Source organism: Drosophila mauritiana, chromosome 2R (genome assembly GCF_004382145.1).
Source record: "Drosophila mauritiana strain mau12 chromosome 2R, ASM438214v1, whole genome shotgun sequence".
NCBI lineage: Eukaryota > Metazoa > Arthropoda > Insecta > Diptera > Drosophilidae > Drosophila > Drosophila mauritiana.
The window spans coordinates 5,681,072-5,708,091 of NC_046668.1; the positions used below are offsets into that span (position 1 = coordinate 5,681,072).

The 27,020-nt window shown below is 46.6% G+C and overlaps 7 protein-coding genes across 7 annotated transcripts in view; 2 read left to right on the forward strand and 5 right to left on the reverse strand.

Annotated features, from left to right (window-relative positions):
- Positions 1–11: 11 nt before the first annotated feature.
- Positions 12–1,872, reverse strand: LOC117135817 (cytochrome P450 9b1). The gene is made up of 4 exons (XM_033296323.1): positions 1,658–1,872; positions 1,089–1,596; positions 395–1,031; positions 12–331 (listed from the first exon to the last, which is right to left on the reverse strand). Exons 1-4 carry the CDS (start codon positions 1,861–1,863, stop codon positions 165–167), a joined length of 1,518 nt encoding a protein of 505 aa, XP_033152214.1. The 5' UTR covers positions 1,864–1,872; the 3' UTR covers positions 12–164.
- Positions 1,873–2,463: 591 nt separating this feature from the next.
- On the reverse strand, positions 2,464–4,459 carry LOC117137673 (cytochrome P450 9b2). Its single transcript, XM_033299232.1, has 4 exons — positions 4,062–4,459; positions 3,488–3,995; positions 2,787–3,423; positions 2,464–2,726 (listed from the first exon to the last, which is right to left on the reverse strand). The coding sequence occupies exons 1-4, from the start codon at positions 4,265–4,267 to the stop codon at positions 2,560–2,562; spliced, it is 1,518 nt and encodes a 505-aa protein (XP_033155123.1). The 5' UTR covers positions 4,268–4,459; the 3' UTR covers positions 2,464–2,559.
- A 14,175-nt stretch (positions 4,460–18,634) lies between these two features.
- On the forward strand, positions 18,635–20,299 carry LOC117137384 (serine protease inhibitor 42Dd). Its single transcript, XM_033298797.1, has 4 exons — positions 18,635–18,743; positions 18,810–19,693; positions 19,873–20,017; positions 20,078–20,299. Exons 1-4 carry the CDS (start codon positions 18,725–18,727, stop codon positions 20,200–20,202), a joined length of 1,173 nt encoding a protein of 390 aa, XP_033154688.1. The 5' UTR covers positions 18,635–18,724; the 3' UTR covers positions 20,203–20,299.
- On the reverse strand, positions 20,145–20,690 carry LOC117137385. The gene is made up of 2 exons (XM_033298798.1): positions 20,421–20,690; positions 20,145–20,364 (listed from the first exon to the last, which is right to left on the reverse strand). Exons 1-2 carry the CDS (start codon positions 20,641–20,643, stop codon positions 20,294–20,296), a joined length of 294 nt encoding a protein of 97 aa, XP_033154689.1. The 5' UTR covers positions 20,644–20,690; the 3' UTR covers positions 20,145–20,293.
- A 1,833-nt stretch (positions 20,691–22,523) lies between these two features.
- The window catches only part of LOC117137511 (protein prickle), a 58,909-nt gene continuing 54,412 nt past the window's right edge, over positions 22,524–27,020 (forward strand). The window contains exon 1 of the mRNA XM_033298994.1: positions 22,524–22,602. Within this exon, the coding sequence (XP_033154885.1) occupies positions 22,565–22,602 (38 nt within the window). The 5' untranslated portion in view covers positions 22,524–22,564. The remainder of the gene's footprint in view (positions 22,603–27,020) is intronic.
- On the reverse strand, positions 22,729–24,677 carry LOC117137519 (serine protease inhibitor 42Dd). The gene is made up of 4 exons (XM_033299003.1): positions 24,568–24,677; positions 23,296–24,182; positions 22,977–23,121; positions 22,729–22,910 (listed from the first exon to the last, which is right to left on the reverse strand). The coding sequence occupies exons 1-4, from the start codon at positions 24,593–24,595 to the stop codon at positions 22,789–22,791; spliced, it is 1,182 nt and encodes a 393-aa protein (XP_033154894.1). The 5' UTR covers positions 24,596–24,677; the 3' UTR covers positions 22,729–22,788.
- LOC117137518 (serine protease inhibitor 42Dd) lies at positions 24,768–26,347 on the reverse strand. The gene is made up of 3 exons (XM_033299002.1): positions 25,335–26,347; positions 25,082–25,232; positions 24,768–25,024 (listed from the first exon to the last, which is right to left on the reverse strand). Exons 1-3 carry the CDS (start codon positions 26,292–26,294, stop codon positions 24,912–24,914), a joined length of 1,224 nt encoding a protein of 407 aa, XP_033154893.1. The 5' UTR covers positions 26,295–26,347; the 3' UTR covers positions 24,768–24,911.

Below are 27,020 nucleotides of genomic sequence, written 5' to 3' on the forward strand. Positions count from 1 at the left end.
GATCCGTCTTTTTGTTAACCCATTTCGGTGCACCTTCTCCCTTCATAACCCCGAGTAACCCAAATCCCGGCTAAGTAAAGGGTATCTGATAGTCTAGCAAATCCCTTGTAACGTTCACTCTAACTTTATCGTCCAATATGAGCGGATTTCGGTTTTACATCATCCTATTTACGTGGCAACAACTGCATCCAGAATCCGGTCGTTGGAATTATATTGAAGCCTCGTGCCGATTCCCACAGATCCTTGGTGGTTCGCGGTGAGGCCTCAATCTTGTAATTTAGTATTAGACTATAGAGCATTCCCTTGGCCTGCATCAAAGCATAGCGATTTCCTGTACACATAAGGTAAATACTAAATAATAAAATAATAATCCTACTTGTACTAATTTACATACCAATGCAGCTCCGGGGTCCGACTCCAAATGGCAAATATGTATAGGGTATCAAATCTTTTTTTCGCCTTTCGCTGAATCGCTCTGGATCAAACCTCTGGGGTTGCGGAAAGAAGCGCTCATCCCAGTGCAACCCACAGATGGGAATGCTTATATTATCCCCTGCCTTGAATTCGAAAAGCTTGATCCCTTCATCATCTGTGAGCGTGTAGTCCTTGGAGCAGAGCCGGTCTGCTGCTGCCGAAAGGGTCCACTTCCGAAGGGACTCTGAGATGACCATGTCCATGTAGGTCATCTTCTGCACGGCGTCGTAAGTGAGGGATGCACCGTTCAGAGCATTCTTGGTCTCGATTATCTCCTCGTACAAACGCTCCTGGACGTCGGGACTGTGAAGCAGTTCGTAGGTGGTGGTGCAAATCAGATTGGAGTTGTTTTCGAAGGCGGCGAAGAAGAAAATGAAGCATTGGGCCACGATCTCATCGTCCGTCCAGTTATGCTTGGACTCCTTCTTGGCCTCCATCAGAAGCTGGATCATGTCGGGCCTGGTGATATTGTGCTTCTCGCGGTACTGCATGGCTTCCACCACCAGGCGAACAAAGTACTCAACATTGTCGGAGTCAAAGATAGTCAGTTTGAAAAACTTTTGGAAGGCACAATTATAAATATAGTTAACTTTATTCGCTTCGTAGGTACCCACATTAAAAACTTTCGGAGCAAATAAGCACATCATGAACTTAAGGAACGGAAGACCCCGTGAGAAAGCCAGGGTTTTCCCGATCGTATGGAACTCATTCCCTGGGTCATCGAATGAGTTAACCCTTAGTCCAAAAGCCGTAGTTGCAATCACGTCGTTGGAAAGCTTGTTGCAAAGCACCTTCATGTCCAGCTCAAAGGCATTTTTACCTGCAGCAAAAGGCTGGGAGGATTTCAGGTGATCCAGGCATTCCGCGAAGCTCTCGTTCATCAGGGTGAACATGTTTCGCATCTTGGCCGCCGTGAAGACTGGGGTCAGGATGCTCCTCATGTTCCTCCAGTGCTGATCCCTCATCACATTGAGCATGTCGTTAACTAGACGCTCGTTCGGGATATTCAGTGTCTGGTGGTTGGGGAAGTGGTCAAAGTCCTTAACGCATATCTTTTTAATCAGCTGGGGGTCGTTTATCTGGATCATTGGCGTGCGTAGATTAAAGAGCCCTACTAGCTTGCTGGAATTTCACAAGATTCATTAGCATTTCACAGCCCGCAGTCGATCCGCCAACCACTTACCGATGCCGAGTGCGATTATAGAACTCGGATATTTGTTTTTGGAATGAGGCCTTTTGCAAGACCGATGCACCCATGTTACCTACAAATGGGTGCGGTTTCTCGAAGTATAGGTCCCGATCTTTGAAAGCTTTAAAGGTGCCAGTACTCCACTGGAACAATAGTAAGCCGATGGTAGCCAGAACGAGACATATTTCCACAAAAGCCATCCTAATCACATGAAGTAATCAATTCAAACTGAAAGCGATGAGTGCTCACTACGTCTCTATATGTTTTTACGGGAGAATTTTTTATTTTAAGTGGAATCCTATCTGTTGCTCTCTTTGGGTTTTGAGTTGTGAAAAAGCTAGTGAGAACATAGCTCTCATCGATTTGTTTGTTTATTTTCTTATCTAATTAATGTAGCTTTAAGTTTTTGGGGGGTAAACAACTTGGTTTTTCCTTGCCATGGTGTAAAAACGAAGATTACCATTTATTATTAGCCAAATTGGCATTGATATGAATAATTATAATAATCTTTCTGAATAGGTTTTACGTCCTTAAATTGCTTATTTCATAAGGTATAAATACTCAAACAGTTCAAACTGGCATTGAACTGAAAAAAAGTATATAATAAGTAGTACTTAGGTCTTCTCTAATTACTTTTGACTAAGAGACATGATATTGTAGCTTCTTCTCTTTCTTACCACGCAACACACTTATTAGCTAACTAACCGGTATGTGGTAGTCGATGCACTCTCCCTTAATTTTTATTTTTTGAGCTAGAAGTTCTAAAACGATGTATATAAAAACCGGTAATTTGAATAATGTTCTTTTTTTTATTTTATAATATCAATCAATGTGTATAAATCATAACAATAAGTAAATCATGTATATTTTTCTGAGCAGATAACCGATCAGTCAGCTTATTTTCGCGGCACCAAGTGCATCCAGAATCCGGACCTAGGAGTAAAATTGAATCCACGCGCCGATCCCCACAGATCCTTGATGGTCCTTGGGGAAGCCTCGATCTTGTAATGCAGAAGTAGGTTAAAGAGCATACCCTTGACCTGCATCAAGGCATATCGGTTTCCTACAAAGAAATAGTATGATTTAAACTGTCCTCCTTATCGTAAGACTTTGATTAACTGACCTATGCAGCTCCGAGGACCCACGCCGAAGGGCAAGTAGGTGTAGGGCACCATGTCACCCTTTCGCTCTTCGCTGAAACGGTCCGGGTCAAACTTCCTGGGTTCCGGGAAGTAGCGGTCATCACAGTGCAACCCGCAAATGGGAATGTTGATCCGGTCGCCTACTTTGAAGTCGAACAGCTTGGTGCCATCATCATCGGTGAGCGTGTAGTCCTTGGAGCAGAAGCGATCAGTGGCGGCGGCCAGAGTCCACTTTCGAAGGGACTCGGAGATGACCATGTCCATGTAGGTCATCTTCTGCACGGCGTCGTAAGTGAGGGATGCACCGTTCAGAGCATTCTTGGTCTCGATTATCTCCTCGTACAAACGCTCCTGGACGTCGGGACTGTGAAGCAGTTCGAAGGTGGTGGTGCAGATCAGATTGGAGTTGTTTTCGAAGGCGGCGAAGAAGAAAATGAAGCACTGGGCCACGATCTCATCGTCCGTCCAGTTATCCTCCGACTCATTCTTGGCCTCCATCAGAAGCTGGATCATGTCGGGCCTGGTGATATTGTGCTTCTCGCGGTACTGCATGGCTTCCACCACCAAGCGAGCAAAGTAATCAACCTTGGCGGAGTCGAAAATAGAAAGCTTCAGAAGCTGAAAAGCACAATATCTTGAATATATAATCTATTCAGTGCACATCAAATATTAACAAGCTTACACTGAAAATCTTTGGCACCAAGGTGGACAGCATGAACTTAAAGAACTGAAGTCCTCGGGAGAAAACCAGCGACTGTCCGATCTCGTAGAACTCATTTTTCGGGTTGTCGTACGAGTTCACCTTCAGCCCGAAAGCGGTAGTGGCGATGATGTCGTTGGAGAGCTTGTTGCACAGCACCTTCATGTCCACCTCAAAGCCCTTCCTGCCCGGCAGGGTTTTCGATGAGCCGTCCAGGTGCTGCATGCACTCCGCGAAGCTCTCGTTCATCAGGGTGAACATGTTGCGCATCTTGGCCGCCGTGAAGACCGGAGTGAGGGTGTTTCTCATGTGCTTCCACCGCTGGTCCCTCATCACAGTGATCATGTCGTTGAACAGGCGCTCATTGGAGCTGATGAAGAGCTGGTGGTTGGGGAAGTGGTCAAAGTCCTTTACGCAGATCTTTTTGATCAGCTCCGGGTCGTTTATCTGGATCATAGGAATGCGCATATTGAAGAAGCCCACCAGTTTGCTGCATTAAGATAGACTGCTCATCTTAGCGTTTGATTAACTTGAGGTTAGTCGCATAACTACTCACTGTTGACGAGTGCGTTCGTAGAACTCGGTGATTTGTTTCTGGAAGGAGGCCGTCTGCAAGGCCGATGATGCCATATTACCCACAAAGGGGTATGGCTTTTCGAAGTAGAGCTTCCTTTCCTCAAAGGTTTTGAAGGTGGCCGTGCTCCATTTGTAGACGAGATAAACGATGACCACAAGGGCCAGACAAACTTCGATGAGTGCCATTTCTGGGCTAGATACGTTTCACCACCTGTTCAGTACGCTGCAAACTGATTTTCACAATTACCCGACACGCCAATTTATACACTCCGCTATCAAATATATGTGTGTATGAATATGGTAAGAAGTATGTACGCTCTCGACAGGTTTCAAGCTTTATTTAGCCAGCCCAGACATAGAACACTTATCTCTTAGCCCGCTCTCCGTGAACAATCTTTGCGGCGGGTAAGACTACAGCAAACTGTTGTGCTTCGCACCTATTGATTTGTTTATATTTGGTGCCATCTATGTACGAGTACTTCAAGCGCGAGTGGTTTAAAGGCTCTCTTCTCTCCAAAAGTCTAATCAAAAGCGTATATACACGGCAATCTAATCAGTGACAGCGAATAATTACACAGATCAACAAAATGTGAGTAGAGTCGCATTTGTAAACATTGCACATTTCTTCGCTATATATGATACTCGTAGATACTGAGTATCTCAAATGCAGTGAGAATTTAAGATTGATATAGATATAAAAAGCGGAAAAACCTGTCAAACCCAAATAGGAAGAAAATGTGATAGCAGATTTTCTTTTGCGAACTTGGCTCCTGTGGCAAGGGAAAGTATTTCGATATTCACTTATTGTATTTCGTTGCCCATTTGCACTGTTGTCAAATGGCACTCTCCATTGGTGATAAGAGTGGGTTATTTGGGCCTGGCTGATGAAATCAGGCAAAAGCTTTCATCGAGTTCCCAACAAAGAACGAAAAGCGATAATGTGTTCAAAAAGTAATCGGCCTTGTCCGCTGCCTGGAAAATTTCAGCTGGGGAAGTTCGCTCTTGAAGAACCATTGCATGTCTGACGATGTTACTATGTTCGCTTTCCCCATCGCCCAGTGATTATGTCACCTCACTAGAACTCCAGTTTATCATGTCACACACTCTGTGGATGTGATGTAAACCTGGCCCGAGACGGGTTTGACTCATAGTTTTGTTGATTTCGGGGCTCACAGTTTGAATATTTAACATATGGACGGAGTGTTGGGCCACCAACAAAAGCATAATAACGAGCAAACGGTTAAAACACCAATTTAGCCGCAAGCGCAATGGGAGAAATATAATTAAATATTTAGACGGTTGTGTTACCGGGCTAAGTTTTGTTTTAGTTTCTGCTTCTCTTTCGTCGGGCTTAGAAACTTTTGTTGCCATATCGTTTGCCATATAAAATATTTATGGAGGGGCTCGAAGAAGAAAGTGCATGCGGCTATCGACATACCTATTCATGTGTAGAGAAGTTAGGAAAATCCACTAGTTTTTACACGGAAAACTCATATTTTTTGTATATTTTGCGGATAACGTGTTGTTGTGTGATATGAGAGTAGTTCCTAAATTCTATACTATATTCCTGCTCTACAGTATCCTTCCCCTTATCCGCATGATGTTCAGAAAATGTATTGAATTCACGTTTCTCTGATCCTTTTCTGGGATCCACTAGCTTTTCCGAGTTCGCCTGGGTCCATTCAACCCTTTGGAGCACGCATGCACTCGAAATCCCGCATACATATATGAGCAAACACATACATACATACATCCTCGGATACATACATGAGCAGCTCCCTGAAACCCCCTGCTGTGTCGCACATGAAGGTCCTTTGGCATTTTATGCGCGACTAAAGTGTTAGGATATATGTGTCCAAACATATATGTATGTACAGCCTGCGAGGATGTAAGTGATTGTGGACGGGAGAGCTGCATTTTATCAAAGCTTGCCCAGCAGTTGCCGATGTCTGTCAGGCTATAATGCCTGCTGCCACGCCCCCGCCCGCCCTTCTATGCCATTTCAGTCCATTCTATTTCGCTTCTTTTTATGCGCAAATCATGCTGCATCATTAAATCTGCTGCTGTCGCTGCTTTTGTAGCTATGCTGCCGTGCTTTTTCGCTTTTTGCATTTCCTTTCGCTTTCCTTTCAGCAGCTTTCCTCGGAAAACCCGTCTGAAACGGACGGAGGGAAATTTACGGCTTTGGGCGTTGATTTTGTTTCGGATTCAGTTGCCTGTGCGCCTTGCCACAGTTTTATTTTGTTTCGTTTTTTATGGGGTTTTAAGTAGTCGTAAAGCGTAACACTTGATGAGATATTAAACGTTGAAAGGATACCCGAAATCGGGCAAGGGCCCCCGATTTGGGATCACACATTGTTGCACTTTCTTTGATTTGATGGCTTTTTAAATATTGGTTTGTGAATTTTTCATTATTTCCTGGAGCAAAACGCTTTCAATGAAGGTTTAATACGTTTGTGAACTCGTAAAAACGAGGGCTGCAAATCGGCATACTGAGAAAAAAGTTTTAAATATCATTGAAGCAAGATTAAATGTCAGTATAAATTAGGATATTGTCAATATCTACAAATTTAGTTGTTAGTTAAGTTAAATATACGAAAGTACAATGCTATAAAGTTGAGAGAATATCCGGCTAATTATATATTTGCAAGATTGGTGCTTTTTTCTCAGTGCTGAGGTGGTAGGGGAAATAGGTGAAACACGGGCACAACTCACCTGACAGCATCGCATCTGTCTCATCAAGGAGCATAAAGAGACCACAAGACCGAGGAACCTTGTCTGCAAACTTGTCAATGACTCCCAGCAACTAAATATTTTATTAGGCAGTTGCGAGCACACAAAAAAGCGACGGAGGATTGAAGAAGGACGAAGGACTCGACTCTGTGTGTGTGTGGTCGTGATTGCGTGAAATTTAGTAGCTCTCGGGGCAATGTAGGGACAGACAAGTTGATGCTGATGAGCCTCATGATGTGCCCGATGATGATGACGATGTGGACGAGGCTGGGAGTGGATGCGGATGCGGATGCCAGATGAAGCTGCCAGCCCCAGCCTGTCAGGGGAATTTGGGATGTGGCGGCAAAGTTCCTTGACTCCACTGCCAGTGCCCGCCCTCCCCCGAACTGTTTGCTCACAATTGGCCGTACGTGTGCAACATTTTTAAGTAGCTTCCTGCCTCGCAGTCTCTGTTCGTCTGAAGTCCAAGTGAAATGCCAAGGCTGAAACATATGTTTTCAATTTGGCTTGCAAATGGCAGAACTTGATTGAATTTACCTCGGCCAAAGCGAAGATCGATGGCGCTTTAAGAAGCAAAAACTTTACTTTAGTGGCTTTACATTTTGATAGCTCATTTCAAGAAAGCTCTGTGATTAACAAGATGTCCGCTAAATATTTGGTAATGTATAGAATTACACTCTTATAGACATTTTCTTGCTTTAGTTGAACAATCTTCTAATATGTTGCACATTCAGTAAAAATAAAAATGATTAGGAAATCCTAGAGGTTATCCATATGTTCCTTGTCCAATCTGCTTCTTTCAACACTCAACAAGGCTTTGGGTTAGCCCAAAACTATGCGAAACTTCATCTGTCAACGGAACTCCCAGGGAGCCACCCAGGGTGGGAGCTGCGAGCATTCGCAAATTACATTTGCGGCGTCTGGTAGACTGCATCAATCATACGCACCGTGTTCAGCAGCTGTCGAGGCGACGGGGGAAATGACTCCTGGCAGCTCCAGTGGGGAATCGGGACGTTGACAGAGCCGGTCTCCATATCACTCCGTTCAACTTCCTTGCGATTCGCCTTTGTTGTTAGTGAAAGCGTCGCTTAATTGTGTGGCACATGATTTGCAAGTGAGAATGCCAGCTGCCTTTTCCGGCAAATTAAAATAAATTGTCCGAAATTAGAGGCAAACTTTTACTTTCCCCTGGCTCAACCCGCGACTGCCGCTGCTTGTTTGCCTGCTTAGGAATTCAAATGGCGTGGATCTGGTGATCCTACATGGCCATGACTTGTCTGACAAGCTCGGAGTCCTTCCTCCGCAGGATATACATGTAGAATACGTATAAATTGTGCCAGCTCGTCCTTTGGCTGACATTCATTTGCGATTCGCAGGGCGTGGGAGGTGGCTCAACTTTTTGCATATTACGCACTTGGTCACGTACACGCTCCATCTTTATTTTGCATAAGTTCGCAACTCCGGAGCAACATGATGGATGCCGAGAGCGCAAGGAATGGAGCTTTAAGCCCGGATCCGCTTGGAAATTAGCTCAATTAGGGAGGGCCTGCCCGACAGTATGCCCCCGATAAGCGAGCCGATAAGGCCGAACAAAGGCAGCGGGCAATTTGGCCGAGACAAGGTAATTGGACAGAGCACACAGCTCGAGTTTGAGTTACGGCCCGGCACTTATGAGCATTTTTACTGCTCACTGCTCTGTTCTGCCCGTTTTATTTATTTGGCGTTTCATTTTTGCTACTCCGACTCCGACTCCGACTCCGACTCCGACTCCGACTCCTCGACCTTTGCCAGCCACCCGAAACAAGTTCAATGGCTCGGCTCCAGTGGAAGTCACAGCCCACCAACCCACCAGCACCCTGCCTCCATGGATTTTCCACTGAAAAGCCGGCAACACAATTTTTTATTTCGCATGTTGCGACGCTAAGTGCTTCCTGCGCTTTTTTACCCGAGGACTGAGCAAGGTGCCACATCAACTTTGGCTGGCACGCCATAATATTAATTGTGCCTGCCAGAAAATATATTTTTTCAGATTCAGGGGGATGAGCCTCCTCCCCGCACATAAAGGACATGCCGAGGGCCACTTAAATGCCATTAAATTTTTATTTTATGCTCATGAATGAAGTGCGTGCGCTCTTAAATTTTTAATAATTATTCATAGCCGGGCCTTTTGCCTGATAATCGCACTTTGTTCTTTGGGTCCGGGCCACTAGCTATTTGGTCAGGCGTCTCGTTGGCCTCCTGGCTGGTGGGTATTTGCATTTCCGGTCCTCACTTTCACTTGGTGGGCGTGGGGTGCGGGAAATTATGATTATCCTCCGGCCAGCTGATGCAGCTTTTGGAGCAGTTGGTCCCCGGGGTGGCCGTTGCCACTAGACCTGTAGACTAGTTTCCCTGTCAGCCGGTGTCAACCCTCCTTGCTCCGCTCGGATTCCTGAGTCGCGTCTGCGCCAAATGACAAATTGTCGCATCAGTCAGCGCAAATGTAACAGAACAGAACGGAGCCGTATGCATCGCATCACATTGGATCAGAAGTGGCACGGTGCTCGAGCACAAGTTTCCCTGCTCCAGCGGAACAATCATTATTGTTGTCTACTTTCGAGGACTTCATCTCCGCCTGCACCAAGAGAAATTAACAGGGGAACTGGCCTTTATTCCTAAAACTTATTCCTATGGACTTTTGTACCATGTTTAAGCTACTTGTGTATGTTCAAACCAAAATTTCCTACATTCTAAGCCTAGCTTAAAGAACTCCAGATTTATGAGCCATTGCTCAAAAGTAGACTCCACTAGTTTCAACGTATGTTGTGCGAGAATTCTTCTGACCAAGAGGATTTTAAGTAGTGCACTATTGCACATCACTGGTTGTTTTTTACAGTGCACCCCCATCTCATTCAGACACATGTGTTTTTGACAAGCTGCCGCTCATCGCCTTGTGTGACATCATTTATTATATTTCATTTGCAATGTCTTGGGAAACCGTGTCTGCATTCCATTGGCCCACCCTCCTCCGCCGGAAAATATGAGTAATGCTCCTATTCTGCGCCACAAGCAGTATGCAAAATGGAGGGGGAAACTTTTCATTTCTCCACTCAGCCATTTAATGAGCAAAGTTTCAATTAAATCGAAGCTTTCAGCAGCTCGGGTCTCAGCTGCTGCTGCTCAAACAAATCGAAGCAAATAGAATGGAACTCCCGAGTTCCGCTGACAGCAATGCCAATAAAATCCATGGCCAAGGGGAGCCAGCAGCTTATGTGTTTTTCAGCGATTCCCCAACTAAATCACAGCTAAATCTCTGGTCTCCCTCGGTAGATGGGTTTTATTTGTTTGTCGCTCGGGCTTTTTCTGCTATTTTTGTTTTGTTACTTTCGAATGTAAACTGATAAAAACAATTGAAAGCAAACAGGACCGAATGGGGGGAAAAGTAATCTTTAAATTAAGGGTCGCAGTGCTTATTTCTTTTGCACTTTTACGAGGGGAGTTGCCCCACAGCTTTTGCAACCCCCCAAAATCGAAGTCGTCTTCAATTTCGCATATAAGTAAAGTCATTTGGGTTTGATTTGAATTTAAATGGCCTTCGGTCTTGTTGCCATATTAAAGCGTTTACCACAAACTGGAAAAGTTTCGCTTTGTGTGTGTGTAAGGACGAAATACATATACCAATACACACATACACGCGCACTGAACCTGGGCGGCACCCAAAAGTATGCCAACTTTAATTGATTTCGCCCAGGATCCTGATGTGAAACTCGGCTGCATGTGAAGAGCTCATTATGATTTAATTAACTGTGCACTATATATTTACGCGGTAATTCATATTTAGCCCACATTAGCGTGCCTGTCCGCCAAATTCCACGCGTGTGTTTGTTTTATAAAATAACGGTTGGCACTGTATAATTTCCACATTTCAGCTTTATCTTAATGTTTAATTTAGTTTTCCATTATTAAACTTAGCTCGTGGCGTGCTAAACGTGAAAATAGAATCTGGCCTTGAGGCAAAAGTTAATGAATCCTAATCAACAAAGCTTTAAGAAACATTACATTTGAAGTAAATGTATATTTGTTTACTTTCCGATAAATCATAATTTATCTTTAGTTTATATTAAATTTGTCCATACTTCTGGCTATCTATCTTTCCAAACATTTCCATAATTTGCCCATTTAATTTGGCATGCTCTAATTAAGCGAGTTAATGGTTTTCGTGGCTGCAAAGGCATCCAGTCACTTCTGTCCAATTATGACGGATTCTAGTTTTCCGCGCCCAATCCAACCCACTTTTCCTCTATCCTAGCCACATATTCAGCACTTGAGACCAAGTAGGCGGGGAGAGGAGGAGGAGGAGCGGGAGCTCTAAGGAGCAGCACTTAGCTGCGTATTTTACAGTTCATTGCATTGTTATATAATTTAACAGGCAAACACCTTGCCTGAGTGCACACACTCAAAGGCATTCGCACACACTCGAATTCCATTTCCTCCCCGCTGGCAGAGGGGGCGTGTGTTCGAGGGGAGGGAGGGGACGGAGCGGATGGCCAAAGCCGGGCAACAATGTAGCCAAGTTTATTTGTGCTAAAAAGAGTTCCTCCGACTTAAACCCTCACTGCCTCGTCATGTGCTCCTTAGTGCGGCTGGGGTGCCATATCAAACGCTGCGTCCCTCAAAAATACACCCACTCACCCACACACACACACACACACACTCTCTTAGGGGTGTGCTTATGAAATGGCTTTGGCCTGGGATTGGGTTGAGTCGGGGAGAGTGTGTAAAAAATTGCTACAAAAGATGCCATTAAAAAATCTTTGTGTTGCCACAAATAAATCCGGCACAAATACATTTGCACTCAAACACATGCGAAACACTTTTACACTCAGAGAAAACTAAGTTTCTGCAAGAACGAAAATAATTCTTGAAGGTGTGGAAATTTCAAGGCTATGCTACTTTTAATTTTATAACTTTAATATCGATATCTTTATTGGTTTACTGACTTAAGCATTTGCTCAGTTTTCTAATATACAATTATAGATTTAATGCGTATTTCTCTCAGTGCTCGCGCAGAGCAACGAGCTTCACATCCATCAAAGTAGAAACTAAGTCGCAGTTGGGGCATCAACAAAAGTTGCTAAGCCAGGGATGCGTGGTGGTGGTGTGGCAAGGAGGTCGAGGGTTTCCCATTTCAGTTGGCTTAACGCATTTTACACTCTTGCAATTGTTTAGCCGTGTTCTAGCTCCCGACACCCCACTCACTGTCCTCATCCCCATCGCCCACCGTTCCTCGTCCAGACTGAAACTCCCCACACCGAACCCACATGCATACTTTCGAGCGGACCCATTTAAATGTCACGTTAGTCACTTGGGGGCTCAGTCTGCACGGCGAACTCCAGGCCCACTCTTAGTACCAATCCCAATCCCTAACCCAATCCCTATCCCAATCCTAATCCCAATCCCAATCTCGCACATTAACACATTTTCGTGTGGCGCCGCTGTCTGCGTGGGCCTCATAAAACGCACTTCTCTAAAACTATTTTGGCAGGGCGTGTCGGGCAGTAAATTTAGCTACTGCCAACCCCATACTCCACTTGTTAGGAGCCCAAAATTGTCCTAAGCCCTGCTCACAGATCGTAAAAAACTGCGGAAAATCCGCTTTTAAAACGCCGAACTGTGTGCGGGAAAATCGCGAGCATTTACATATAAAGCATGTGTGTGTGTGTGTGGAAACAAAGCCCTAAACTTCTGTTGCCATTCTCACGCCTTTAGGCCGGGTCCATACGTCAATAAATTGGCTGAGAGTACTAACTGTACGGAACTGCAAAAAAACTGACAGACAGTTCAATTTGGTGCACGCTATTGTTGCAACTGCTGCTGTTGCAACTTCTTTTGCTTCTGCTGCTGGACGGCGATGCTGTTTTTGCTGTCATTTGTGCATGTTTTTGACGCAGGATCTGTTTGGATGCAGGTTTTTATTTGGTTGAAATACATTAATGACAGACTTTGAAATTTTTAGTTGTGACTTCTTCCTTTTCTGCATTCTTAAGTTTAAAAAAATCCCTAATAATTTGTACACAAAACATAAACTACTATTTAGATACTTAGTTATACATATTTTTCACTGTAGAGCACTTTTTATCGCATGCGATATTTTCCATTCCGCGCTTGCTGAAAATTGCTTGTCATCATGAGAACAAAAGCGTTGCATATCTTTGGGCTGTCGCTCGAAATTGAGTCAAGCGGGGCATCGGATTTGTGCAACGCTCGTTGCCCCCTCCCAAGAAATCGATGTGTCATTTTGACAAGCAAATTAGCATACTCGAAAACGCCTGAAAAACGAAAGAGGAGCGGGCGGAGAATTCGCTGAGCACCTGGAGGAGTCGGGAGTATTTTCCTGCAGGGCGATCGCAGCAGTTCGCCGGTTGCAAATGGGATGGGATGGTAGCATCACCATCATCATCATCATCATCACGACCATCATCATCGTGGCAATTCCCGCTGGGAGTGTGCTTTGGCCAAACATTTTCATTCCGAATGCATCTTCGGCGGGGAATTTGCATTGCAAAGTTACAACATTTGTTGCAGCCGCTGCCCGAACGGCGATCGTTACATAAAGTACGCCATCGAAATAGAAGGCGAATAGAAGGTAAGGAGGCGAGGCCCGGATCTGGAGTCCACACTGCATCCGAGCCCAAATCCCGGGCCCAATCCGCAATGGCATCTTGATCATGTCATTTGTTCTGCGCAGTGGCAGTTGCCGCAAATTCCTGTTGGCCATAAATTGAAATAATTGAGGAGCGCATGCGCTGATTTCAATCAGCTAATTGACGTTTTATGATGGACACATTTCTGTTCGATAGACAAATAAACGTCGAAGGTTGCCCAAATATTGCTGAGGGGCTGCACTCGAAGAAAATGGGTAGTAGCTTAAGAACTTAAAAGCTGAATGTATTTATTGAGATATATTTTTGGAAGTCAGGTATTGGAAGCTGCGTATCCAAGGTACATTGGACTTAACTTAAACCAATTCAAGTTAAGTTTATCGATATGATGGATTGATTTCTAAATTTGAATCCCAGTGCACTGGGTGACGACCAGGCACCACCACCCCAAAATTGATATGTTGCCTATCATTTCGAAGGCGTTCTTCGTCATCTTCTGCAGCATCTTCAATTGGATTTGATGCGGATCGAGCTGGATCGGCGGATGGCTGGGGCCCTTCTATAAAGCTGGATGCCAGATATCGGATGTTGGTTGGTGCCCACTTTGGGCATATCAATTGACTGCTTAGGCGGCTGTCAGATGCCTTAACGGACAGTCTACAACGTCGTGTGGCATGTTGCCGCTGATAGATGTCCGTGATTTCGTAGAAAACGAAAGGCTGCGGTGCAACCCCTCGCCCTCGGCCCGTTTATTTTAGTGCTAATTAATGGGAAGTACAAGGAGTCGTTCTGGTCGTTGCAGCTTAATTTGTCGCGGCTGAGACTTCTCGAATGGGCAAATCCAGTTCCATGTTGCATGCACATGCTCCAAGTGGGCAGCTCGAGATTGACGTGTCATCCATGTTGCAGTTGTGGTTGTTGCTGTTCTGGTTGTTGTTGCATTGCGTTTGTTCCTGTCGGCGTTGTAGTTGTTGTTGTGGCTGTTGGGTCTGTCGCCTGGTCAAGTGGACAACGCCGCCGCCGCCAGGGTGCCGGACTTTGGATTTGGTCTCGAAAAGTCCACTGCACAAAGTTGGCACTTCATTCCTTCAATCTTCGCAAGAGAGATGTCTCTAGACTAATTTGGTGTAGTAAGTGTCTTTAAGATGGTACAAAACAAACGATTGGGATATCTAGGATGCTATTAATGCGACAAACATGAAACCCAATCCTTGGAAATCTTAACATGGCATCTTAAATACTATTTATGCACAGAGATGAATTGTATCTATTCTATAACATATTACATTCATATTATTCAAAGCACACTTGTCATGTCAAATAATTGATATGGAATTTGGGAAACTTTTGATTTGAGTGTCCATTCAGAGTGTGGCACGTTGACAAGTCCATTTGCATATGCGTCCCGCTTGATTTGCTGCTCAGTTGGCGCTGCTGCCGCAATTGAATGAAAGTTTCCCGATGGCAGCAGACTAAATCGCGGCGACCAACGCCTCTCCGTTTTCACTAAAGTGCCTCGCTGGAGCTGTCGATTAGATTGGGCCGCGGCATTTAGCTAATTACCGCACTTGTGGAAAAGTTGTCCCCAGCCTGTCCCCACTTTGTGGAGCCAGGTGGAGCGGGTGAGGCGGGTGAGTGGTGTCGCAACGGCTTTGCAGATGACAGCTGGTCAGTTGCGACCTTTATTTGCGGATGACTTTCGTTTGAGGATTTTGCTTAATATTTATTAGAATTGGTGACCATAAAGTATATTTATTTTTATTTTTATGACCGCACTTGCAAGCGTTTTCACCGCGGTGTTTCCACGCAGACTGGAAACTGAAAAGCTGTTATGAAATTTTATTAAATTTGATTGATGCATGTGGGTAACTAAATAAAGTGGAATATTTTACAATGGCACTTCAAGTTGAAGACGTGCGGAATGTAAAATATATATTCAAACCAAAGTCTAAGCAACAAAAAGAGATAGTCTTGTTTAAGATGTCTTAATCATAGCAATAAGTAGCTCCTACTAAACTTTACTACCTTCGCTCACTTGGAATGAATATTCAGGAAAAGGCTAATTTTGTTTATTTGTATATTTCCCCTTTCTAAATTGATTGGTGTAGGCTAGACTATAATTGTTATCACCTCTGAATTGGACACTATAAGGTTTCCACAAATCCGAGCTTTTTGTTTATAGTTTGTCTTTCCCATCCCGTTGCCATTTAAGAAATCAAAGGAGATGACTGCCAGTAACATGAAACCCATGTGCAAGGCTAGCAAAGAGCTCTCACTCATTTGACTCCCGCACCATTTAGATGGAAGTTCTATGACGAACCCCATCCTTATCCACTGCATACTGCGTGCTGCCCCCGGAAAGCCCCATCGATGGTTCCACGGCTCAACGGCGGACACGCACAGGCCAAACGAAACGAATCCCCCGGGGATACATCTTCGATACTATGCAAATGCGCAGAGTTCTGTTTTAGTTATGTGCAAATTTATTGTTTATAAAAAGCCAGCAGTGGGAACAAAGGCAGGCGGAGAGCGATTGCTGCCATTGTTTTTGCTCCTGCTTCTTGTGTATTTATTTATTTATTTTTTGGTGGTGTTTGGGGAGTTTTTGCTGGCCGGGCGCTCTGCTCTGCCAGTCGATCAGCTCTATCGCCAACTGGTTTTGGGTTACTCGCACGCACACAGCCAGCAGGAAAGCCCAAGCCCAAGCCCAAGCCCAAACCCAAGCCCAACTCAGCCAAGATGCAGCAGCGATCACATAATTCGTGTTGCTGCCTCATCATTCTTATGCTTTTCCAAGCCGCGTCGAGGATCGGGCTCCAAGAAGCGGGGCAGACCGCTCACCCGCTCCACCGCTCCCCTCCCGCTGGGACAAGACGTTCTGCCAAGTTTATTTTTATCAGCGGCGGCAGCAGCAGCATTTTGCTGCTGTTGCATGATGGCTCCACGGAGAGAAATTGCAAATCCCCCATTTACATTTAAAGTGCTTGGCTTTGGCAGCGGATCTCCCATTTCAAGCCCATTTAATTGCTAGCGGTCTATCGGAGGAGTAACAGTTACGACGAGCTGGAATAATCCCAAAAACCGTAGGTGAATAAAAGATATTCGATATCTGGGAGATTTGTATGATATGATATATGATATGATAATATAATGTCCTACTAAAGGGAGATGGATACATTATACATATGAACATAAAATTGCAGTTCAAATCTGTATATAGTTTGGTAAGAAATACAATCCCTGAAATTGGTTATCAAATTGGTTAAGGTACTCCTTAAGAAGGTACTATTGTAACAAGTGCCACAAGTAATTTGATTTCGCTTAAGGAGCTTGCTACCGATCACTGATGAGCTTGAAAGTGCAGGTGCTCATCTCATCTAGTGCTCATCTTTCACGGCCCATTTTCGCTCAGTGTGCCGCTCGAGAGTCCCTTTTCCGATCCCCGGCTGCCGTGTGTATCTGAAGAGGCAAGAGCCGCTGCCGCAGTGCTGCATCTCACCGGCATCTCACGATCTTTAACATGTTTTGTCTCGATCAGTGAAATCATTCAATCAGAACGGTCAGCAGCGCTCCTCGGTCGTTGGCAGGAGACAGGACACATACTCACTCGTTGTGGTGGTTGTGAATTATATAAGGTTAAGCCGAATCTGGTTTTGTGCTTTTAAGGCATTGAAAGTGTTTGGAGCGAAGCGTTTTTGTGCTTTGTAATGCTGCCATCGGCCTTATATCTATATCGTAATTATGCAAGATCAGCGGACCCAAGGAGCCCATCAGTCAAAGCAGCGGCGACCACAATAGCCCACGGAAGCTGCCAACTTATGACACCCGAAGACGAGTCTTCCGCGGCCCGAATCTTCTGGCTCGTTCTCGGGAGGAGGAGTCCGCCGGGCCGGGTCCATAAAGCATGTTTTTAAAATTCCATTAAAATTTATTAGCATTTCACACAAAACGTGCATAAATAACCCCGGCGAATTTCGGGACTTTTGCCAAATCAGCAGGAGAACCGGGAAAGGTCTCCGTTGCAGGTCTTTGATGTTGAAAAATTGGCTATTGGTTTGGGGTAATGGTTGGGCCCCTCACCTGAGCCCGCTGAGATTTCGAATCGATTTTGGCCTTCCGACTTTTCTGCATTCGTAATTTCGTAAGTTAGTGTGTGCGTGATGCCGTTAATTGGAATATGGGGTGGGGGATGGTAGGTGGTAGGTGGTAACTCCAAGCCCGATAAACAATTTATGCGCAATGCTGTTTGTTTTTCCCGCTGCCTTTTGTTTATGGACGCATTATCTAAACAAATACGAAAATAACTCATTAAATGCAAAGGCCATAAAACCTGAACATTTTGGTTCGTGTTCGTAAACGAGAAATTAGAGTTAATGCAATCCTGATCTCAGGGCCCCATCCCCAACTCCCCTCCCCCCTCCCTCTTGGCATACAGCATTGGGTCCAAGCATGCATGTAAATAATTTGACAGCAGCGTAAACCCCAAGGCGGCCACTCGAGGCGAGAGGTGGGCCAGGCAACAACAAGTGCAGGAGGCGAGAGCCACAAAGGCCCAAGTGCACCGGAGAGTCGGAGAGAGGGAGCGTGCTGGAGAAAGAGATCTGACGGGGAGAGGACCGGAGATTGAGAAGCCGAATGGGGAACGATCCAGTGTTCCCATTGGGGGAGATCAGGTGAAGCTGTTCCCAGTATTACCAGGTGCTCGGGTTAAGAACCTAATCCACCTAAAGGTTCCTTTCTTTCTTTCTTTGCTCACTATTCTCTTACAGGGAGTACCTACACTACGATCTTACGTTCTGATAGATATTAAGATATTGTATTATAAATACAATATATTAGCTATATATTGTACAGTATGTTTATACATGTTTATTATCACGTAATTACTAAGTTGCTAATAAATAAATTCACATATTTATTCTCTGGGTATGAATCAATAGCCACTTATATTTAAAGAAATATTTATTTATTTATTTCAATATTACTTATTATATTTACACTCTTAAAGAATTGAAATGAATATGCATAAGGAGAACTCACTTTATTCCAAGAGATTCGCAAGGGTATTCAATAGATCGATCTGCCGAGTGGCCCTTTCGTTTTTACTGATTTCCTCCGGCGCTGCTTGTAATGCAAAGCGCATCAGGCGCTGTCGCAGTCGACGTCGTTCTTGGCGTGGCTTTGTCTCGATTCCTGGCCCACTCGCGGCTATAAATGACAGGTGGCTGGGCCATTTCACTTTTAGTCTCGAGGTGTCGACGCAGGCGCAATGAACCACTGGCTAAGCAGTGAGCACCCTAACCGAAGATTCCCAATGCCCAGCTGAGAACTAATCCAAATTTTAATTATCCTAGTCATTCTTCTTGGGGTGTGGATCTCCGCACCTGGAGGTCTGGGAAACACCATCAAGGAACGCAATCTGTTCGCCACCGAACTCTTCCAAACCCTGGCCACAGATCGCCAGGATGAGAACGTGATCATCTCGCCGGTTTCCATCCAGCTAGCCCTCGGGTTGGCTTACTACGGAGCTGAGGGCAGGACCGCCATGGAGCTGCAGAAGACCCTGCACGCCTCCGCCAAGGAGAGCAAGGATGGTCTGGCCGAGAGCTACCACAACCTGCTGCACTCCTACATCAAGTCCAAGACCGTGTTGGAGATCGCCAACAAGGTGTACACCCGGCAGAATCTCACGGTATCTAGCCACTTCCGAGAGGTGGCCCAGAAGTACTTCGACTCCGAGGTAGAACCCCTGGACTTCAGTCGCGAAACGGAGGCGGTGGAGCGGATCAACCGCTGGGTGAAGCAGCAGACCCAGAACAAGATCGAACGCGTGGTGGACAGCCTGGAGCCGGACACCAATGTGGCGCTGGTCAACGCCATCTACTTCAAGGCTCGCTGGGCACGACCCTTCAACGACGAGGATACCCGGGATCGGGAGTTCTGGCTGAGCGAGACCCAGTCCATCCAGGTGCCAACCATGTTCGCCGACAACTGGTACTACTACGCCGACTACCCGGAACTGGACGCCAAGGCCATCGAGCTGTTCTTCGAGAACATCAACCTGACCATGTGGTTCATCCTGCCCAACCAGCGTTCCGGACTGCAGGCTCTGGAGCAGAAGCTCAAGGGCGTCGACTTCAACCTGCTCGAAGACCGCTGGCAGTGGCAGAGTGTGTCCGTCTACCTGCCCAAGTTCAAATTCGAGTTCGACACGGACCTGCGACCCACGCTGCATAAGGTGAGGAGGGGCCACATAATGATATTCCAGGGGAGATAAGATCTAAGCGGTATGGAGATAGGGTTAAAAACAATTCGTGGGTCTGTCCGATTTGAAACCATTTAAATAAGAGTAGTTTCCAGACCGTGCATTAGTGGTATCTAATGGAGGGGAATTTCTTTCGAAACTTCTCTTTACAGATGGGAATCAGTGCCATGTTCTCGGATGCCGCCGACTTCAGCAACATTTTCCAGGACTCGCCCATCGGCACTCGGATCACAAAGGTGCAGCACAAGACCTTCATCGATGTGAACGAGATCGGATGTGAGGCGGCTGGAGCTAGCTGTAAGTCTTATGGTTTCCCGATACTTCCAGTAGACACCACCTGTATATCGGTTCTTCTAGATGCTGCCGGAGTGCCCATGTCCCTGCCCTTGGACCCCAAGACCTTCGTGGCCGATCATCCATTTGCGTTCATCATTCGCGACAAGCACGCTGTCTATTTCACCGGACACATTGTCAAGTTTTAATCATCACATCGTCACACATTTCCCTCAGATTAAGCACTTTCAAATGTAATCATTGCATCAATAAATAAATGCGGAGAGTCTCCGCCAGAATTTAAAAGTCCATGGCCTCGCATTTGTATCCCCGAACTGGCGTGCACTTGCCCTCGTTTACGACCAGGAACACTGAAAGAACCTGAAGTTAGAGGGTATCTTTATCACCATACGGTTATGATCCTCACGGTGCTTGTGGTGCTGTTGGCGTCCACAGTTGAAGACCACCATGGAGCAGTACTCTATTTCCAAGTAGCAGCCGTTGATGAAGGCGCACACCAACTTGCCCTTGAATTCGTCCGGACAGGCGACACAATGGGACAGTATGTCCACGGACGAAGCTGTAACTCCTGGCAGTTCCGCTAGAGCAGCCAATGCCACGACCAAGAACACTGCCAAATGGTTCTTCATTTCACTAGCGTCCGATTCGAAAAGCTATGGGAGTGGGAATGAGTACACACTTTGGACACATCTCTCCTATTCACAGGCGAACCGAATTCATTATTCGGGGTAAAAATCCAATTATGGGTGGTACGAGTGTTCGGGAATCAGATATGCAAGTCACAGAAAACCTGTTAAGTGCAGGGAGATATCTCATAATATAAACTGTAGCTTGGTGGTCTGTCAGGGCTTAAGCCAAAAATAAACACTGCAGTAAGGTACACATAAAACCGAAAATCGTCGAAGACAATTGCAATATTTAACTCGAAAACGACAAACAGAACGTGCGACCCCAAAATTAACCAGTAAGAGCCGGAGAAAATACCGAATATAGTTAGCGACAACTGGATGCACTGCAGCCCCTCCACCTTACAATATCCCTCGGCTTCTTGCTTACAATGGGTTAAACGGGCTTTACACTCAAAACTTATTCATACACGATATTTATGGATAAAGTTCCATTTCGAATATTGGGGATACATTCTAATTTATTCTTAACTATTCCCCAATTTACATTCAAACGATCTAGGGAGATCGACTTACTAGTTAGATTCGCAGGATGGAAACATGATCTTTACATATACGATCGCATGATTACTCCCGGATGCCAGAATCTGGGATTAGCTAAATGAACTGTCAGTTTTGGGCGGTGAAACTAGTTTCCACTGCCCTCGGCGTGGAGGGGGCAGCACTTGTGGCACTTGGTTAAAGGCGCATGCACCATGCACAATCCACCATGCACCGTGCACCATGCACCTGCTGCAATTCTTCCCTCCCGGGATGGGCTCTTTAGCATTCCGCTCACAAGGCGCAGAAACAAAGAAACTTGTCGGGGGCAACCCGAGCATTCTAACAAAGGGACGAGCGAGCAGTTGCAGTCGCGAAGTTTTGGGAGGGAGCGCGCAGCGGCCACTACAATTGCAGAAAGATATCATCGGCCCCATCTGTGCCCACTATTTCTGAGATAACCGGTATTTGGCAAGAGAGAGCCCCCAAAGAGCGGGAGAGCGAGAGGCACGAGTGAGTGCGCAGTGCACGGGCAGGGAGTTCGCCGTTTTTGGAGTTCGTCTTTGGGGCCGATCGACATCGCTGTCAGTCTGCTGCGCGCCTCGCACGAACATCGAACTCGCGGACGTGCGCGTGCGCGAACGGAACGCTCGAAGGCAAACGAAACGGAAAGGAACGTCAGGGAACGCACGGAAACGGAACGGATCAGCGACGGCCCCCGCGTTTTTGCGTTTCTGCGCTTTTGCGCTTATCAAGTGCCGGGAATCGGTGAACGGGAGTCCAGAAATCGGGCAGCTGTCGCGTGCAGTGGCCAGGAAAAGGAGTTTTCGCAAAATAATGAAATGCCTGCCGTCGGTGGCTGCAGTGTGGTGGCTCCGTGTGTTTCTTGAGCGGCCGGGAAATGTGCATCAATTATTTTAAATGGCCAGCAGCCACCCCCTCCTCACCCCTCGACCCCTGCGCAGTGTCCCCCACCCCGAGCACATGCATAAATACAATTAGGCCGCTAGATCGGGCCTGAGCCATTTGGTGGAGCCAAAGTTAATTCGGTGCGCGAACCAGTTTATCGACAGGCACTCCGCGAATTTTTTCACGAACGCGCCAAGAAATTTATAATAAATACGCCTAAGCTCAAATTGTTGTCAGCTGGCTCGGCTTTTGTTGATTTATGTGCGCGATTAAAGGAAACAACGCAGCGCAGTCGGCCGAGAAACCGCAGAATAAGATAATAAATATAAGTAATGCCGAAAGGCAACTCCCCCGCCCCCCAGTGTCACCAGTGAAATACCTGTGAGTGCCAATCCAGCGACAATAAAACCGAAAAGACATCAGCCCGTAGAACGCCAGCCAAAGGAACTTCGGATACATCCTCCGCTCCGCAAACATGGATACCCCAAATCAAATGCCCGTTGAGCTAGAAAGGTGAGTTCCACGCCGGATTAAAAAAAATCTAAAATGCAACCTTTGGGAAAAACACTGGGACGTCGTCCATTCCAGTTATGAAACAAGTTGTTAATTTCTTTTGTTCAAAAAGTAACATTCATTAGGTTAATTTGCGTGTGTTTTTATTTGGAAGTTTTAACAAAATGATCCACTCCGTAGAGTACCTTAGACATAAGCATAGTTGGCAATGTGTCCGATAAAGACGATTGAGTCCTTGTACTTGATGGCGAACACGAACGGATGATCTGCCTCGAACTTCTTGGAGCGCGAAAAGAGTCCTTTGAGCACTGGAATGCGGGCAAAAGTTAGTCACTTCACTAGGATCTGCATAGTGCGTTTAGGTGTCTACTCACATCCAGTTTCCAGGGGTTGCTCCACGCCTGCTTCCGTGACCTCCACATTGGCCTTGTGCTCCACTGCGTTAATGAAATGGCTGACAAACATGCGGTACATGTTGCCAAAGTCACCGTCCCTCGAGAACATTGTGTGGACACCCAGCTAGTTGACGAAAGTTAAAGTGTTAGATGAAACATTATCGTTAATAGTCAATAGTTTTTAAATAGGTGTTGCAGAGGCTGTGCCAAAATGCAAACACAATTTATCAACTGGCTCATGGAGAAACCTTTCTTATTATTGATACTTGATAATTCGCTCAAATCAATTCCTACTCACCTTCTTGAATGGTCCCTCCAAACCCAAGCCAAAGGTGACGCTAAACTTGGGCAGCAGCACCTCCACCTTTTGCTGGCTCATCGCACCGATCTCGGCCAGCAGATTCTTACCGGTCAGCGACTGCTGCAGGGATCTCAGTCCATCCTTTCGATTGGGCAGGAGCAGCAGCATGGAGAAGTCGGGGTTCTGGTAGGGCAGCTCCACCACCTTGGCGTCCAGGGAGTTGACCTCGGCGTAATTGAAGTTCTGCAGCGTCCACATGGTGTCCACCTTCACGGACTGCCCGCTTCCGGTGCGGAAGGAGCGCTTCTCGGTCTTGTCCAGCCGGAAGGCCTTCTGCCAGGCGGCTGAGTAGGAAACGCCGTTCACGATCACCCCCTCGGTGCGATCATTCAGAAGCTCGGCGCGGAGGATGTCAGTGATCTTGCCATTGGTCTTGGTGGCCACCGCCCGGTTGATGCCGTCGGCCGTGCGCTTGTTGTACGGCGGGTGGAAGTCCAGCTTGTCGATGTTCGAGTCGAACTGGCGCTGGGCCAAGTCCCTGAAGGAGCCCTTGTACTCCAGGTTCTCGTTGATGTAGATGTTGTTGGCCAGCCGGAAGTTGTTGTCGCGGGTCAGGGCCTGCTGGTAACTACCGCTGCGCTGGCTCACCGCATCCGCATCCCCAGGACCTAAACGCAGCCCCTGCTGCAACTCCGATGCCGTCTGACTCTTGGCCCCCACGAAGGCCAGCGCCATGGAGCTCTGTATGGTCGCTGGCGAGATGACCACATTTTCGTTCAGATGATCCGCGCCCACGGCGTTGTAGAGATCGGCAGCCAGCAAATTGCGATCGGCAGCCGCATCGTAACCCACGGTCTTGGACTGCGACACTGTCGCGAGGAGAACTAAAAGAATCGATGCGAAACATGGCATTAGTCGCAATTTGTTTGCAGGCTCCGCCCCGCCAGATGAGGCACACTTGGAGAAAAGTATAGCTTGAATATTTGTCACATCACTTCTTTTTTCGCGTGATTTGATTAACTTTTTATTCGATTTCCACAGAAATAATTTAAAACTTCGAACTCACTTTATCTCTATCTCCAAGATAGGTAGTGTGGCTACGTCGCGCTTAAGTCGAATATCAACTGACTTATGAAGTAATATATTCATCATGGTAATGAAACACCCAAAATTGTAACAACTCTTTTGATCAACGGCCATTAAAGTGGAAATACATTCCTGCACAACTTTCGTACAGTGCACAAACCAGATCGCTTAATTGGGGCTTACGTAATAGGCAGCTGATGATGACAGCCATGGTCGTCACATAAATTGTTGATGGGCGTCTCCTGCTCCGCTTGATTCGCACTTGAGCTCGTCGGAATGTGAACTGAAATCTCGGCGATCGCCGAGCGCCTTTAGAGGTTGATCCAAGTCGGATTCAAACACGAAACTCAATTCTCGGGTCCCAAATACAAATACCGATGAAGTGTGTTTACAAATCATTTGTCACCTTTGGCTGGCCACGGGTGATTCTGTTTATTTCGCGGAGATTTGAGTGGGGCTGATAAGGCGATAGCCCGCCCGGCTTGAGCTAGCATTGGAATCGAGAATCGAGGTATGCCTAGAAAGACTCAGATGTCGACGATGTGGCCGGACAGCAGCAGGGTTTTGTCATTGCCGATGGCGTAGAAGAACGGGTGATTGATGACCAGGGGCAGGGCTCGTCGGAACAGATCCCCGAAGGCTAGAAGAACACGTGGTTTAGGGGGCTTCTTGGGCAGAGATTGGCGTGATCACTTACAGAACGAGTCGTCAGCGTTGCCGCCTTCCTCCTGCAGCTCCAGGAGGCCACTCTGCACCACTGCTCCCAGGGGTGGAGCCGAACTGGCCAGGATGGAGCTGAAGACCTCGCTTAGGTGGACCTCCGATGTGAATAGTTTCGCCAGTCCCAACTGCAAGGGAAATCATGTTGATGACATTACATTTCCCACTCAAGCACAAGAAGAAGTCTAATGACTGCTTCTCAACTTAAGAAGTAACAATTGTTAATTCACCTCCTCGAGCACTCGCTTCAGGTCGGAGTGGACTAGCACTTTGAGCTTGGGCAGGGTGAGGGCCACCTTGCGCTCCTCGAGCTGGGACCTCAGCTGGTGGAGATCGGACTGCGCCAGCTTCCTCTCCAGTTGGGCCAGGCCATCAGGCCGATTGGGAAATACAATGAGCATTCTGAGGTCTGCAGTGGCGAAGGGCACCTCAATGAGCTGGGCGTCCAGAGCGGGCACTTCAGCGTATCTGTAGCGATGCTGTCCGAACATGGCATCCACCAGCCTGGGGCGATTTCCCCCCGCAAAGAAGTTGATGCTCTGCGTCTCGGTAGGATCGAAGGCCCAAGCCCAAGGGGCTCGGAAGGTGACTCCCGAGACGTGTAAAAAGGGCGTGTTGTGCTCGGCCAAGGACTCGAGTTGGGGGGCACTGACGAGCTCCCCAAGGCTGAAGTTGCTGCGGCTGAGGAAGGCGTAGTTGATGTCCTGGGCCGCGTTCGACGCACTTTCCCAGGCCAAGCGGTGGCAGCCGACTCCCATTCGGGCGGCCAAGGTCTCGAATTCCTCGCGGAAGTTGAAGGTGAAGCGCTGCTGTGCGTAGAGGTCACTCAGCAACCTCAAGCGACAGCCAATGGCGGCCGACTGCTTGAGGTCCGACAATAAGGTCTCGAAGTCCTGCACCGCAAGCTTCGGGTGACTGGCGTGGGTCAGCTCCAGAGCCTGGCGAAGTTGGCTACCGTACTCCGAGGAACTTTCCGCATACAACAGGCTGAGTGCCGCCTGTACGAGCAAGGGGGAAACCACCACATTTGCATCTGGCTGGGTTAGTCCCAACTTAGTACTTAGGCGTAGGCCAAAGCGGTTACTCGAGACACTGGCCGGCGATCTGGCCGAGAGCTCCCCGTCGACTGGAAGCGGTAGCGCTATAGCCAGGCCCACAAGCAGGGCGGAAAGTAGTCTCCAGTGGATCATGTTTTGGGAAATGCCAAGCTTCGACTAATGCTAATGTTAATGATCCAGTGGCTTACACACAACTAGGCTACGCGCTCATTCATGGAAATTCAAATTATATTGAGACATTGAGGTCATTGATTGGAGAGGTCCAAAGCCAAAGTCACAGCTCGGCATTGAAGGTCTTGGGTGATACGGAACGATTCGAGAGGCGGAGAGCTCCGAAGTTCTCAGAGAGATTCACTGGGAGAGGTAGCAAGCGATTCTATCCAGTTTTCGTTACGCGCTTGAGCAAATTTCAAGTTCGGATGCTAACTCACTCTCAATTCGACACTGCAACACAAAAGGTGCAGACAGTTTGATCGCCTCCATAATCAAATGGATGTAGAATAACAAATCAGAAATCTGAAGTTCTTATCTTTTTATCGGAGGGGTAGCTGTTGTATATAATCATAATCCTATAATAACCATAGTGTCATTTTAATTGTAGTTAGATCATTTCTAAATGTCCCATTTCAAAGAAATTCAAGTAAGGTTGCAGAAATGGCATTAAACTATATGATGTAAGTTTTATAGGTATCTCATTCAGCAGGAGGCGCATCTTATAGATATATATGTACATTCGTTTTGAAATGAGCTATCTGAGGGAGGTCCCGTTTTTCGCGAGATTGAAGTATCCGCATTAGTTGGTACCTACTACCTACTCTTTAACACCTTCCAATATTAGAAAGAACCCCAAAATTACAG

Bases quoted from the DNA above. Each gene is read 5' to 3' on its own strand.
- LOC117137519 (XM_033299003.1), bottom strand. From the start codon at position 24,595: ATGGCTGTCATCATCAGCTGCCTATTAC. The intron at 23,122-23,295 runs GTGAGTAGGAAT...TTCGTCAACTAG, and splicing joins TGGAGGGACCATTCAAGAAG to CTGGGTGTCCACACAATGTT. The intron at 22,911-22,976 runs GTGAGTAGACAC...CCCGCATTCCAG, and splicing joins GCAACCCCTGGAAACTGGAT to TGCTCAAAGGACTCTTTTCG.
- LOC117137385 (XM_033298798.1), bottom strand. From the start codon at position 20,643: ATGAAGAACCATTTGGCAGTGTTCTTGGTCGTGGCATTGGCTGCTCTA. The intron at 20,365-20,420 runs GTGAGGATCATA...AGGTTCTTTCAG, and splicing joins CCAACAGCACCACAAGCACC to TGTTCCTGGTCGTAAACGAG.
- LOC117137673 (XM_033299232.1), bottom strand. From the start codon at position 4,267: ATGGCACTCATCGAAGTTTGTCTGGCCCTTGTGGTCATCGTTTATCTC. The intron at 3,996-4,061 runs GTGAGTAGTTAT...ATCTTAATGCAG, and splicing joins TACGAACGCACTCGTCAACA to CAAACTGGTGGGCTTCTTCA. The intron at 2,727-2,786 runs GTCAGTTAATCA...ATTTCTTTGTAG, and splicing joins GGGTCCTCGGAGCTGCATAG to GAAACCGATATGCCTTGATG.
- LOC117137384 (XM_033298797.1), top strand. The intron at 19,694-19,872 runs GTGAGGAGGGGC...TTCTCTTTACAG, and splicing joins TGCGACCCACGCTGCATAAG to ATGGGAATCAGTGCCATGTT. The intron at 20,018-20,077 runs GTAAGTCTTATG...CGGTTCTTCTAG, and splicing joins TGAGGCGGCTGGAGCTAGCT to ATGCTGCCGGAGTGCCCATG.
- LOC117135817 (XM_033296323.1), bottom strand. From the start codon at position 1,863: ATGGCTTTTGTGGAAATATGTCTCGTTCTGGCTACCATCGGCTTACTA. The intron at 1,597-1,657 runs GTAAGTGGTTGG...GTGAAATTCCAG, and splicing joins TATAATCGCACTCGGCATCG to CAAGCTAGTAGGGCTCTTTA. The intron at 332-394 runs GTATGTAAATTA...TTATGTGTACAG, and splicing joins CGGACCCCGGAGCTGCATTG to GAAATCGCTATGCTTTGATG.
- LOC117137518 (XM_033299002.1), bottom strand. From the start codon at position 26,294: ATGATCCACTGGAGACTACTTTCCGCCCTGCTTGTGGGCCTGGCTATA. The intron at 25,233-25,334 runs GTGAATTAACAA...TTTCCCTTGCAG, and splicing joins TGAAGCGAGTGCTCGAGGAG to TTGGGACTGGCGAAACTATT. The intron at 25,025-25,081 runs GTAAGTGATCAC...GTGTTCTTCTAG, and splicing joins CAACGCTGACGACTCGTTCT to CCTTCGGGGATCTGTTCCGA.